This window comes from Corapipo altera, unplaced genomic scaffold (assembly GCF_003945725.1).
Source record: "Corapipo altera isolate COAL_440 unplaced genomic scaffold, ASM394572v1 112, whole genome shotgun sequence".
In the NCBI taxonomy this organism is placed as follows: Eukaryota; Metazoa; Chordata; class Aves; order Passeriformes; family Pipridae; genus Corapipo; species Corapipo altera.
This window is the reverse complement of record NW_020884899.1, coordinates 3783394-3797276: the sequence shown is the minus strand read 5'-3', so window position 1 is coordinate 3797276 and position 13883 is coordinate 3783394. Positions and strand designations below refer to the sequence as shown.

The 13883-nt window shown below is 42.5% G+C and overlaps 1 protein-coding gene across 6 annotated transcripts in view; it reads right to left on the bottom strand.

Annotated features, from left to right (window-relative positions):
• Nucleotides 1–13883, bottom strand: part of ST3GAL3 (ST3 beta-galactoside alpha-2,3-sialyltransferase 3) — a 138398-nt gene that overhangs the window by 52360 nt on the left and 72155 nt on the right. For all 6 annotated transcript variants that reach the window (XM_027649078.1, XM_027649080.1, XM_027649079.1 and 3 more), the window contains one exon: nt 6309–6372. In XM_027649078.1, coding sequence (XP_027504879.1) covers nt 6309–6372 — 64 coding nt within the window. The remainder of the gene's footprint in view (nt 1–6308; nt 6373–13883) is intronic.

The window sequence follows — 13883 nt, the reverse complement described above, 5'->3', positions numbered from 1 at the left end:
TCAGTTCTGGCCAAGTGACATTTCGGATGGAAATACACTCTTCTGATGATTATGATAGGAAAGTTTGACCTCCTAAACAACAGACTGCTGGGTGAAATACCGTAGTTTCTCTACTCAGTTGTCTCTGAGCCATGACTTTTCTTAATCTTCTCTTCTGAAGAAGGATACCATGCCAAAATCCAAAGGCTGTAAGCTACAGAGACTCCCCTCTATCCTTTTCCCATTTACGTTAGGATGGTAGCTCTTACCAGTTTTGAATATAGACCTGCTTGTTCCAGCCTCAAACCACTTAATCACATTCTTTGCTTTTCTGCTAAATTAAAGCACCATCTACTGTCAGTAGCCCCTTCCACATCTGCATGCGTACAAACATTCGCCCCTCATGGGTCAGACTGGTGAGCATGAGCTGCCACACATGAGATAAAAGAACCAGTTCCACCAGCCAAAGCTGCTCCAGCAGCTTTTCATGGCCCTGCTCCCACACAGTGCTCATGGAATGATCAAAGCTCATTTTTAATCTTCCATTGACCATACCAACTGGAGCAAGCTCATCACATCTTGTGCAGTACGGCAGCTCTCCTAGGTCTTGATTCACACTTGCAGTACCTCTCTGAACAATTTTCAACTTCTCCCCAGATCTCTGAAGTACTGAATCTGGAAGACCAGCATGTGGAGCTAATGCTGCTCAAAGCAGAGTCCCTTTTACACAGAGATTTTACGTACATCATTCCAATCCTCTTTTTAGAGTCATTGGTTTGCAGAATATAATCCTCATCTTGTAAACATGATCTGTGTTGTCACCCCTGTGATGCCTGATTTTTGATTTGGCTCCAGGGAAGCAGTGTTCAGAGAAGGATCCTGTGCAAAGGTCAAGACTGACCTGGTCCTGCTACTCCCTACTTTCCTAGTCTTTGGTTCTGGCAAATTTTTCTAGCGTAATTTTACATTTATTCCAGAATGGTTTTAGCCCCTGCAAATACCTGCCAGCAGGATTACACTGGAAGTGTCATTAAAGGATTAATTCTCAACCCTGACAGTAACTTTTTAAAGCTATGTGACTATCCCATTCCTAAAAAGGATATATCTACAATGGTGCAGTGTAGAATCAGAATATAATGGACTGAGACATAACTAATGCCTGTCTCTAAAAGGTTACCTTTATCATTTAAGCTGCTAGTTCATCTAAAAAATATATCCTCTACATGGCAAGATTTCATTTCCACAAACCCAAAGTAACTCACATCAGTTATGCTGTCATTCAAACTCTGCCCCAGATTTAACTTTCCAGAATTTTTCCTGCAAACCAAGCTAATCAACTTACAGCCATCTCTTTATCGTCTCCCATATTTTCCAAAAATGGCACAACACTTGCTGTTCTATCAAACCTTCTAAGAAGGGTTAAAAAGCAGACAGTAAAATAAACTAAAAAAATCTTTATTTAACTCCTTAAACATTCTGCGTTGCTTACCTTGAAAGACATATAATTGTCATTTTATATCCTCGCAGTTACGAATAAAAAATACACAAAGTATTTCATTGTTGTTGTAAAATGGGACAGCACCATTCTATTTTTATCCCCAAAAATGAAACAAATACTTCAGTGAATGGTTCTGCCTTTACTCATCATAACTGATAGGTTAATCACCTTTACCCAGCTTCATGTCTGAGCCACCCTCATATCCTTGTGGTCCTGACATATTTAAATGTGTTCTCCTTTTTCCTTAAGTCTGCAGATAAGATTTTTCATTAGTGTCTTTCTGACCCTAAGGTCTAATCTTTGATCTTCTAGCAGCTTAAATTTCTTTCAAACATACTCTGCCCACTGATGGTGCCTGAGCATGGGAAACCTACACAGTCACTGCTGGCTCCAGGCAAACTTCTGGCTGAAGAAACAAACCGTGCAAGCAGCATCAGTTACAGCTCAATTGTTTCTCCACAAAGAAGTGTGCAAACACCTTTATGTTTGTTTACATAGTACATCAAAGTCCTATTTCTTTTCCAGAAGAGCTCAAGGATCGAACACATTGGACACAGCCCAGGTTCCAGTTTGCTACCAGGGAGGTATGAAGGAGGGTCATGGACTTTCCACAGACAGACTTTCCCTAAAGCCCTAAGCTGGGAGCTGCAGCCAGATGTACAGACTCTTGACACTGATACTCCAAGGTTGAGTTCATCTACACCAAAACCAGGATTCACGCAGATTTTCTTGAACAATATAGCCCTGTAAACACATGTTTGCATTGTAGCAATTCCTACTTCCTCTTCCTCTCCTATCAAAGCACTTCAGGGATTTGTCAGGGGAGAGAAACCACAAAGCCTTCCTTTACGCAACTTTGGAACTGAAGGCTTTGAGGAAAGATATAACAGAATAATTAAAAAACATCTTTAGGGTAACTGGTGCTTAGGGAGGCTTAGCATATTCTGGCTTGAACTGGCTGCTGCAACTTAAATGGGTGCTATCAACCCGAGCCAGAGGGACACACATCTCTCCTGCTCTATCAAATTCCTTCCTGGCTTGCTCAGTTTATATACTGCATTAGTAAAGACTGTGTTAGTCATAAGCTCAGACTCTCAGTTTTCCTTCAGTACCACCTGGAGGCAATACAAAAAGGTCAGTTAGGTTTTTATATTTATGTCTTTTCATAGGAAATTTACATGTCATCACCACAGAGATTTAACCCCCAAATCCATTGAAGTCCAGCCAGCAGAAGGGCTGTGGAAACAGAAACCAAGCCCTGACCCATTTGCAGAATGAGGGACAGGCCACTGGATGAGCCACTAAAGGAAGCAGTGAAAATGTCAACAATATAAATAGGCTTGGAAAAGTCAGTGGAGGGCAGGAGAACTATGAAGTGTCGAAGACGAGGTCCACCAACATCTGTACTAGGGAGAAAGACACAACAGCTCTGAAGGAAGAGGTCAGAGATTCTAAAGAAAGTCCCCTGTATCTCCAGTATTTTCTAGAAAAGCTCAGAGTTGATGTGTAACTACCCTCCCAAACACCACTGCAGCTTTACCTAGCCCCTGCCCTGGAGCAGAAGCAGGTTCAACACAAAGGTGCCACAGTAAGGAGCCATGAAGAGAGCCAAGAAAGCAGGGCACCACTTACACTGTGTTACAGGTGTGAACTATAGCCTTTGTGCACATGCCCTCCAGCTGTTGGTAGTTATAACACAATGGAGGGATTAGCTGAAGCGAGTTGGCAAAGCTGCTGTGGGATGATGAAAGGTGTACGCACACCCGGAAGGATCACGTTCGGCCTCGTTTCAGCACCATGTCAGTACACTGTGTCAGGAAAGGTGCATCAGGATGCCCTTTGTCACAGGGATAATCAAACAAATAAATTCATTTCCAGGGATTATGAGAGGCAAGTGAATGTAACATCTCAAGGACCAACTTCGTGAAGGAGGACAGAAATGGAGAAGCTTGGCTAGGGACGAGACCAAAGGCTTGGTGCAGATCCTCCACCACACAACTCTAATCCTCTCTTTCCTTCCAATGTTCTCACGCACTGCTCTGACCTCACCTTTCCTGCCTCTCCCACCCTTCCCCTGGGAAAGCTGCCTTCAAGAGTATAGTTACACGAACGTTTGTTTCAATGGGCTGGGCAGTACTCACCCTCCCCACCCACCCCAGCCCTCCGCCTCTCCTGCTGCTGTTACAGCTCTGTGCCCACACAGTGCTGGAGTGGAAGGGGAGCTGTGGAAATGAGGTCACTGGAATGACCTGGGTTAAGAGAAAAATTTGCAAACTGGAATCATTTCACTGATCCATTTTAAAGTCCCTTTTCAAACAATGGCAGTGGCACAAGGAGAAGGGCAGTAGAAAATATGGATTCTTAGACTGGCTTTGCCAACAGAGAAAATGTTGGTGTGACCCCACCTTGAAGAGAGGGTGAACCTGCAGCCTTTTCCCTGCTTCTAGAATCAGCTCACTAGGCTTCTGAGAGCCTACAAGTGGAAGGGTTCAAAAGATCTCCCAGGTCTGAGCCCTTGTACCTTATAGACTTGAGCTGTCTCTTACCTAATGCTTCCACAATAAGGAATTTTTTCAGCTCTTAATCATAGAACCAAGAATGGTTTGTTTGGGTTGGAAGGACCCTTTAGGGTCCCTTAAGTCAGGTCCTCTCCAGTCGCTCCAAGGTGGTGAGCAAAGGAGAGAGGTCTGGCCTTTCTTGTTGACCAGTGAGCAGTAAGGGAGTGAGTCAAACCTCAAGGCTCTGCTCCCACCACACTGGAGCTGTCACAGAGAGGAACTGTTGGGCTGTGCTTTGAGTTCGAGACAAGACGAGGAAGTAGCTAACCTTCCTTCATCAGTCTGCTCTGTCAGTTCTTCTGGAATCCAAAATGGCAGATACCCATTGCAGCCAGAGTTGGAATTCATTGACAACCACAGTGAAGAACATTTCTGGAACCATACCCAAGTCTTCATCCATGCCCTACTCACCAAGCAGGTTTTTGGCAGCATTAACATCTCCCACAGTACCCAAGCTCTCTCTCCTAATAACCCCTCTGATGCATGCTCCTTTGGGCTCTCACTTCGTGGCTTGCTATCCCAAGCCCTTCTCTCATACACACTTCAATTTTTATCTTTCCTAAGAACTGCTCATTTGGAAGGGCTTTGGGGGGTATATGACTGTGAAGCGTATGTACCATAGAACCAACATCCACTGATTTGCCTCTATCCCAACAATTCCCAAGAAAACAGGACTTCCTCAATATAAGTGTGTTTACACACCAGCAAACTTTGTTACTGCAATACCACAGAAATACATGTCTAGCCTGTTCCCCAGCTCTCATTCGTGTTTGGTGTCACAGGGACTTTGCATACATTTCATGAGGCTTGAGTGTTAGGTCTTTCCTATCTCCAAACCCATTATAAAGAACACTAACCAAAGTGAGCAGCTCATGCTAGAGTAGTTATGTTTCACAGCCTCCTGAGAAATTACTTTTAGAAAACCTGAAACATTCTACTCCTCAAAAAACAGGTGAGCAGCAAGGGTCACAATTACATTAACCTCCACTGCAAGAATCTTCCACCTGCCCTCTGTCATTAACACTAATTTCCCATGAGTAACCTTCTGAAAGAGTCTATATGTGGATTTTTCAACAGATTAAAATCTTAACTCTCCAACCAGAGCTGAGATAAACCCCAGATGGATGAGACTCAGTTGTGTGCAAAATCTCTAAGAAGGTCATCTGTGAAATGATTTTGCCTTCTGGACATAATTTCTCAAATTAATCTGAAGTCTGAAGGCTAACCCTACCCGGCACCGCTCTAAGGCAAGGCAAACTTCAAAGAAACCTAAATTAGCACATAGACTGTGAAAGACTAAGAATAAACTTTCACATAAAGACTAGCTCCTAACTCTAACTACAGCAGGCAAGCTCTACAATCAACATGAGAGATGAGGTGACCTATGGAAAGGCTGGAAAAGCGTAGGAACTTTGTCATGGAAAAGTGGGCAGAGTGGGAGCTGGGCCAGGAAATAAACCCAATGTGTTTAGAAAGCAGGAACTGCGTTAGCTCGTGTTCAAGTACCACTGGAAAGAAGCAGTACCAGGACTCTGAAAAGAGCTCATGTCCCAGTAAAAACCTCTAACAGCTTCTGAAAAAAAATATCCCTAATCCAGGAGGTGACACTAAACCAAAACTGTGGGGCAAAGGAAAGGAATTACAGAAAAGCAAGGACAGCAAAGACTAAAGGATATCACTTGGAAGCTGGACTGTAAACATGCCATTGAGTTTCAGAAGCAGCCTCTACAATAGGACTGAAGAATCAAAGAAGCTTCTTCTAAAGGGTTGAATTCAAGTACCACAGGGCCCAGGAGACTTCTATCCTGTGCATCATAACACAGGCTTGGCCATCACAACCACACATTCCTGCTTTATGAGTGAGGTATTGGTAAAAAAACATTGTTGAAATAAGCCAGTCCCTTCTTCCCCTCTAAGAGTTTCTTATGATAGTGTTGTTTTGTCAGAAAGTCTGGAAAAGTATAATGTGTTTATTGAAAATCTGCTATTCACTTATTTGAAAAAGTGGCAAGAGCATGTCTTGTAACAACATATGAAACAAAAGCTTAGGAAATAGTCAAAAGCTTTTTGCTACTTATGTTTGACTTAACAGAGGTCTCCAGCGTTTACAGATTTACTGGAAAGAGGACTCAGTTTCCAGCTCCTGACCTACCTACAAAACACAGCCAAATTTACTGGCAACAGTATCTGGCAAAAATGTCAAACAAAATTTATTTAGAACATATGGAAAAGAATCACTTCTGCTCCTTCTATTCTAAAAGGTCTCCTCTTACCTGTCAAGAGCTGGAGTTAGACGGTAATCTTTGGTTGCTGACAGGATGGCTTTGATCAGATTATCTGGGGAGGAAGGAAGAAGACATTAGGAACAAGTTCTCACTTCTAATGAAAATGAAAAACAAAGTGATGTAAAGCATCTGATGCAGTTACTCAGAGGAACTGAAATAAGGTTCTCATTAGGAATAAACACTTTCACTTGCATATTCCTATTTTCTCTGGACAATGACCTTCACACATGGGCTGTAAAAACGTTATGTGCCAAATCCTGATGCAGTGTGCAACTGCCTTGCATGGAGAGTGTGACAGGGAACAGGCACAGTACACTTTATAGCAGTGATTTCATACCCACTGCCCTGAGATGGCAGCTTAACTAACAATTCAGGCATGGGAAGGCCATTGTCACTGTCAGTGCTTGCCTTCAGACAAGCTTTTATGCAGCTGAGTGGTGAACTGGATGCAGGAACAGAACCAGGTTAAAACTGATGCTTTTTATTCTCCTGGGTTACTTTTGGTTTAGGTTCAGTTTCTCAGTCTGACTTTCTTCAATTAAACCACCATAATTGCTTAAAGAAATGCCCATGGAACCACAGCCCACAGACACCCAGTGAATGCTGCAGCAACCAGATGGTGTAAGTTATGCAAGCATAGACACACACACACAAATTAAATGCATTAAATTGCAGAAGCACAATCATTATACCTAAATAATTCTATCAGCTATGGAAATTTTTGAATCTGCTTCCCTCTAGATTTTGTCACTTGCCCCTAACTTTTCCACTTCTCTCCCTCATAAAGGTCCAAACTCCTTTACCATGATCCATGCAGGGCCAAGAAGCAGCAATGCTCTGGCTAGTTTGGATTTACAAATGCACCAGTAACTTCAGAATGTCTGAAAAAAAGTCCATCTGCCTCCAAATCCTGACTCTAGATGTGGACTTAAGCACATGCCTAAGAGGAGCATAAAAACAAAGCAAACAGACATAATATTTCCCCGAAATCCTCTTCTACCATTTAACTGTTTTCAAATCAGGGATTTCGCATGTCAGGTACAGCTCCTTTGTATCTGGTAACCCTCAATGGTTTCTCTTCCATCAGCTCAGAATCCTCCTCGATCCATACAGAGTTTCAATCACTTCCCTTTCCCAATTTTGAATATGGCTTCTCTGAGCTTCATTTATAGGGGAAAAGACTGTGAAGAATTAGTTGCCTTCCACTTTGCTTGGGAGATTGTAAATATCTATCATATCCTTCCCTTAAACATATCAGTCAATTAGTTCAAAAGTTCTTAGGAAACAACCAATCGAAATGAATAAATAAGTCTCGTTTCTTTACAAAAGATTAAAAATGACACAGGAACATTAAGAAGACTGACATCAGGTGATTTTTTACGCTGAACTTAAATAGCTTTCCTGACAGGCACTACTTACTGCAATCAGCACAGTTTGGGGAGACCCTTTCAAATAAAGAGTTCTGCTCTTATTTACTGCGTCTCTCCACAGAAACTACAGGACGAGTGTGCAGGACCAACACACCAGCTTGAGGCAGTCCATGTGCCAAACAACTCTGAACCTGACAACAAGCTGGTGAGACACACAAGGCAGACAAACGAAGGTGATAAATAGAAAACTCTGACAGTTACTTTGAGATTTGGGGAAGTTTTTGACACGGCATCAGTGACAGCCCCTGCCAACCATTACAAGCAGAGAAGTGTGATTGCTTTCAGAAGATCATATTTTGGAGTGGAGTAAGGGAAGAAGCAATTTATAAGGGTAAGAGTAACTTACTTTGATAACAAAATAGTGGTGTTGTTTAATTTTCCTTCATGTGAAGAATTTCTTTTGATGCATAGGCAGCAGCTCCCCCCCTCCAACAGGAATGCTGTTTCCCTAAATCTGCCATAGGTTGCTGTGACCTCAAATGGCACCACAGTCCTCTCCTTGGCCTGTCTCATACACTGACTTTTACTGGACAGTATGTGTTACTGTCCTTGTTCTCCCACAGTCTCAGAAAAGAGATCAAAGGATTGCGTGCCAAGAGTTGCAACTTCCCATCGACCAAAGCCTTTGTTATGCCAGGTTTGCTCTACCACCCACGAGTTACACCCTGCACTACTTGGAGACCATCCGATAGACTATTTTAAAAAGCACATTAAAATAATACTGCTGAGTAATGCACTCACGTAATTCAGGTTTCCTCATCTTGCCAGCTAATTAGTAATGCCTTCATAGTGAGTGCTCAGGAATTAAATACAACTACTTTAGGAGTGGATATGGCAGTATTTGGAACAGAGATGCTTCCCATTCCCATCATCCAGAGAGAAAACGCAAACAAAACAAACAATATAGAACACTCAGCACAGACTATGAATGGCCAAACAGGAGATATCTCTTCAGCAGCCCCCACAGTCCAACAACCCATGGCATCCAAAAGGTTTGGAAGTTGCACAAATCACAGTGTTATCATTCAAAACTACTGGATGAAGCTCGATAAAAGTACTTCACTGCCAAGTGTCCACTCGCAGCAGGAATGAATGTGTCCACAAGTTCATGTAGTCCAGCCCCCTCACTGGAAGCCAGGAGCAGGAGCTGTGAGCACTGACAGGAAAAGACAATGTCTGGGGCAGGGGAGAGGCACTAGGTCATTCTGGCTGAGCTGGAACTTTACTAGAAAATGTTCATTGCATTGCTGCTGAGGTGGTCATCTGTACTTGGCACCTTACCTCTGGCATCAGGATGGAAAGACAAGATCTCTCCAGAAGGAGCTTCTAGAACTCATTCCAACAGAACTCATTCCAACAGTAAAAATATGTGGTTTTCATACACCTCCTTCAAGTCAAAGGCTCTAAGGTGATACATATATACACACACATGAACACATGTGCCTATTCCTGAATTCACGTTTTCAGGTCCTCCACCTGTTCTCAGTTTTGAAAGCAGTGAAAATCTTTATACTCTGAGGGAATCCAACTTGCTGAAGTACATGAGGCAAGTAAGTGACATAACCAGGAACAGCACAAGGCCTTTGGCTCCTAGACAAGGAACTCTCTGCAAAGGTCTCATCTTTGGACAGTCCTCTGACTTATGTGTTCTTCACATATGTCTGGTACATTTCAATGACAAATTAATGGAAATGAACGTCAATATCCTGCATTTTCACCCTCACTTTCTCTCAGTATTAAATAATGAACACATCACTATGGCAAGCAATCTACTGAAGTTTTCTGCAGCTTGTTTATTATATTATTTTCTTGTCATGGAGAACTTAGCTCACTGGGGAGTGTGGGAGATTATTTAACCCACTCATCTATCAGCCACTATGCACACACTATTACTATAAAAACAAAGAAGCCTCTGCACTCTTTTCCTCCCATCTAGAGGAGTTGACTACATTTATCTAAGAATCCTGAGTTATCTTGACATATTCTATCAACTTTGCCTTATATCATCAGAAGATTCAAAAGCCAGCTCAGGACTGCATGATTTCTCTGAACCCAAGTACATCTTGACTTCAGGTTGACCCTGAAATTTTCAGACATTTGGAAAAACTAAAAGTAAATAGTTAGAAATCAGGCAGGCAGTGACCACACAGTGAGAACTAGCCTAAGTCTCAATTCTAGCCTTTTTCTCTGTTATTTATGTGAAGGAGTGGAAGAGACCTTCACTGTAAATGTCAACAACACTTAAAATTGTTGTTTCTAATGTACAAGCTTCTTGCTTGTATCATTAAAAAAAGATGGGAGACCTTTCCACACCAGAGAGTTACTGCAGGCATCTCACAGGGTCTCACCTTGAAAGGAGGCACAGTGGGATGCTCATGCACTCTCAAGCAGCCAAGAGAAGAGGCTGTAATTTTTACAAGTTTTCTATACCAGTCACCTTCCCCAAAAACCAGCAAGTCTACATGCCCTTATTGCCAGCAGTAAGTACCTGTGCATGAGGGTCAGGGGACAGTGTGCTGCTGCATCCTGTGTGTCTGCCCTGTGAGCCATGGCCAGTGCCCACATCCATAGGTGGTCACCCAGCTGCCACCCTTCCAGCCATTGCTTCTGCAGGGTACTGGGCATCAGCTTCACCTTTGGGGAATAGACCTCCTACAGTGAGGTTGACTGACATCCCTAAAGCATTCCAGGAAACAGGTGAGACAGGTCCCTGTCCCATGATAACAGAATGCCACGTGTGTGTCAGCTTCATGGGGAGAGTAAACTAAACACTACCAATGCTGTGGATTAAACAAACTGCAATGTTTACAAACAAGCTGTAGGCACAAGCCCAGTGCATACACTTTTTTTTTATACACTACCTGAAAGTTCACCTCTGTATAAAGTTCCTCCTTCAGAATTTTCTTTCCTTAAGATCTCCCTCCATATGGGAGCTGAGGAATGATCTTTTACAGAAGGATTTTTAAGTCTTTTGATGAACGATCTTTATCTTAAGTCAAGGGAGGTGATTCTGCCACTCTGCTCAGCCCCAGTGAGGCTGCATCTGGAGAGCTGTATCCAGTTCTGGGCTCCTCAGGACAAGAGAGACATGGAGCTCCTGGAGCAGGTCCAGCAGAGAGCAACAGAGATGATTTAGGGACTGGAGCATCTCTCTTATGAGGAAAGGCTGAGAGAGCTGGGCCTGTTCAGCCTTGAGAGGGGACCTCATCAATGTCTGAAGGGACAAGAGGATGGACCAGGCTTTGCTCAGTGGTGCCAAGCAATGGGACAAGAGGCAGCAGGCAGAAACTGAAGCACAGAGAGTTCCACCTGAACATGAGGAAGATCTTCTGTACTGTGCAGGTGCCTGTGCACTGGAACAGGTTGCCCAGAGAGGCTGTGGAGTCTCCCTCACTGGAGATATTCAAGAACAGTCGGGACACAATCCTGTGCCATGTGCTCTGGGATGACCCTGATAGAGCAGGGAGCTGGGACCAGGTGACCCACTGCGGTCCCTTCCAGCCTGACCCACTCTGATTTCCCACCCTGGTGCCCAGTACGAGGGCATGGACCCAAGTCTTACCACATATCCTGTTCTCCCGCTCTCTTCCAGAAACATCAAGTCCAGCTGTAGACATACATTATTTCTATTTTAGCAAAGCTGGGAATCCAGTGATTACAACAGGTATCACAATGTGTCCGAAATTCCCTGCACCGCTTTTTTTTATTATTGATCAGCTAACTTTAGAAGGTGTATGCAGGAAAAAGCAGCTACAAAGATTCCCTGAACTTAGTAGTATATTGCAAACAGTGAACTCGCTCTCAAAGACAACTGAGTAATCTGTCCCCAGATCAAAACTTGTGTGTAAATACAAGAGTGGTTTTCTTGAGGTCATTAGCTGTACCAGATTTAGGTGGTTTACTTGAGATGCACTACACCAACAACAGGACTTAAAACTGCCACTCCTCCAAATATCCCAGTAATTCCATTGATGATTTTCAATGGCATTAAGACAAGAGGCATATAGTGTTGTATAGGCACAAAACTCAAAGCAAAAGAGAAAAAAAAAGGACTGAATACACACGGTACCCTCTCTAACAATTTTAGAAGAACCTGGCATGCGTTAAATGTAAGCTCCAGAAAGCCCTTAAGGCCTTTTTTTATAACAAGATATAAATAAAATACATAACATTTGGACTCTTCATTTACATCGTCGTTTTGGAGCCTTTAGGGATTTTTTTTTTTTCCCCCCAAGCTTTTCTTCACAACCAAGAGTTTGTTTTTTCAGAACACAAGTTTAGTTCCCAACATAATCCCACGGCTTGGAAACTTGGAACATTAATTTAAAAAACAATTATGCCAAAAAACGGGCAACGTTCTGGAATACCCATGCTTTAACCATTTTGATCCAAACTCAAGTTCAATGCACAGGAAGCAATAAAGCCTGTAAAACAGGCGAATTCACACCAAATATAATGGTCCTTGGAAGATTCACAACATGCTGGTCGAAGACAAGCAGGAAAATAAATACAGTTGTTATAGAGGGCTGTTCTTCCCTTCATTGCTGCATTTTTGTTGGCCCTTCACAGGTGGCCAAGCAATGTATTCAAGGCCAAAAAACTCAATAGCTACTACAATGATTCCTAATTCTTCTGACCCTTGCAGAAGCATTAAGAAATGGCACTTTCAAAACCCAACAGCCAGAGGAGATCTGCTTCTCCCTCTGGGAGGTAAAAGAGAGGAATAATATCCATGTCTCAATCGCACTTCAAGACTTCTGTGACGAACTCCAATATGGAGTCACCCAATTAACTGTAAACTTGAGGTTTGAGTCTCCCTGGGGCACCTTTCCCTTCTCAGTGGGTTGGGAAAAAGACTATTTTTAGGCACACTCAGAAACAAAACATCAGTTTTGACTAAAATAATGGACCGCACAGGAGGGTTGTACTTTCATCAGGAGAGCTCAAGCGTGGAAGTTGATTCAATTTCAAAACTCACACTGTAACTTCCCTTTAGAGGCTTCACTCGATAATGAAAAGCTGGCCCTCTACCTCTTCTGAAACTTCTATTTTTTTTTCGTTTCAAACCTCTAATTTAATTTCTCGAGGCTATAAAATCAGCTAAATTCCCCGGGGAAACAGCAACATTTTTATATCTATATTCCCACGTGATATTGGCAACTATTACCAGTTTTGGTCAAATGCAAAATTCTAGTGGAAACTAGTTCAGAAATCTGCCTCAAACTCAGGAAGAAACAACAATCTTGTATTAATATCTACTCTAAATAGAACTAATGGCTATACATGCTTGTGCTTCTTGGTTATTTGTTAGAGGAAGAACATATGAAGATCAAAAAAAATGCTCACAGTAGGAAAATCATCTGTACAACAGAGCACCACTAACAAAATAAGGACAAGACTGGAGAATTAAACCAGGAAAGAAACACCTCATTCAGACCCAGTCAAATGTACGGAAGGAGCCTGCACGTGGTACTCCAGTCTCTCTAAAAAGGCAGAAGAGTAGGTTGGAAAAGAGCTATTTTTCTGATAGTTTTTCTTTGAGTCAGCTGTAAATTAAAATTGTCATGTCCAACTGAACATGTTTTCTCAGAGATAAAGTATTGCTCATGCCAAGAAAGTCAATGTAAAAGAAAAAGCTACGCAAGAAAAGAACATGCATGAAAAGAGGGTAGATTTTCTCCCAATAACATTGTGATATGCCAACTTTTGCATGCCTGAAAACTCAACATTTTTACTGGAGATGAATGACCTCTGCCCCATGAGACCAGTGAAACCTCTGCTAAGCAGCACTGAACCATGGTTCTTCCCAGAAGCACTAACACAGAAGAAAACATCCAAATAAAACCAAGCACAAATACAGTTAATCATTGCACAATACATTCATTAGCATTGGTGGTCTGGACAAAGACTTAATTCCTTTGTCACCGATTCCAGATGTCCCTCCTGTACCAAATGAAAATACGAAGCCTCCTGGCCAGTAGTTCACACTACATTTGCTAAAACTGTAGCACTTGAAACATGTTCTTGATATTCCCTTATCACCACAGGGAAGAAATTGCTTTCTAGATTCCTGGCGGGAGGGAAATTCTGCAAGACGGTGACAAGAGAATCACTCCCTAAGAAATAACTATCA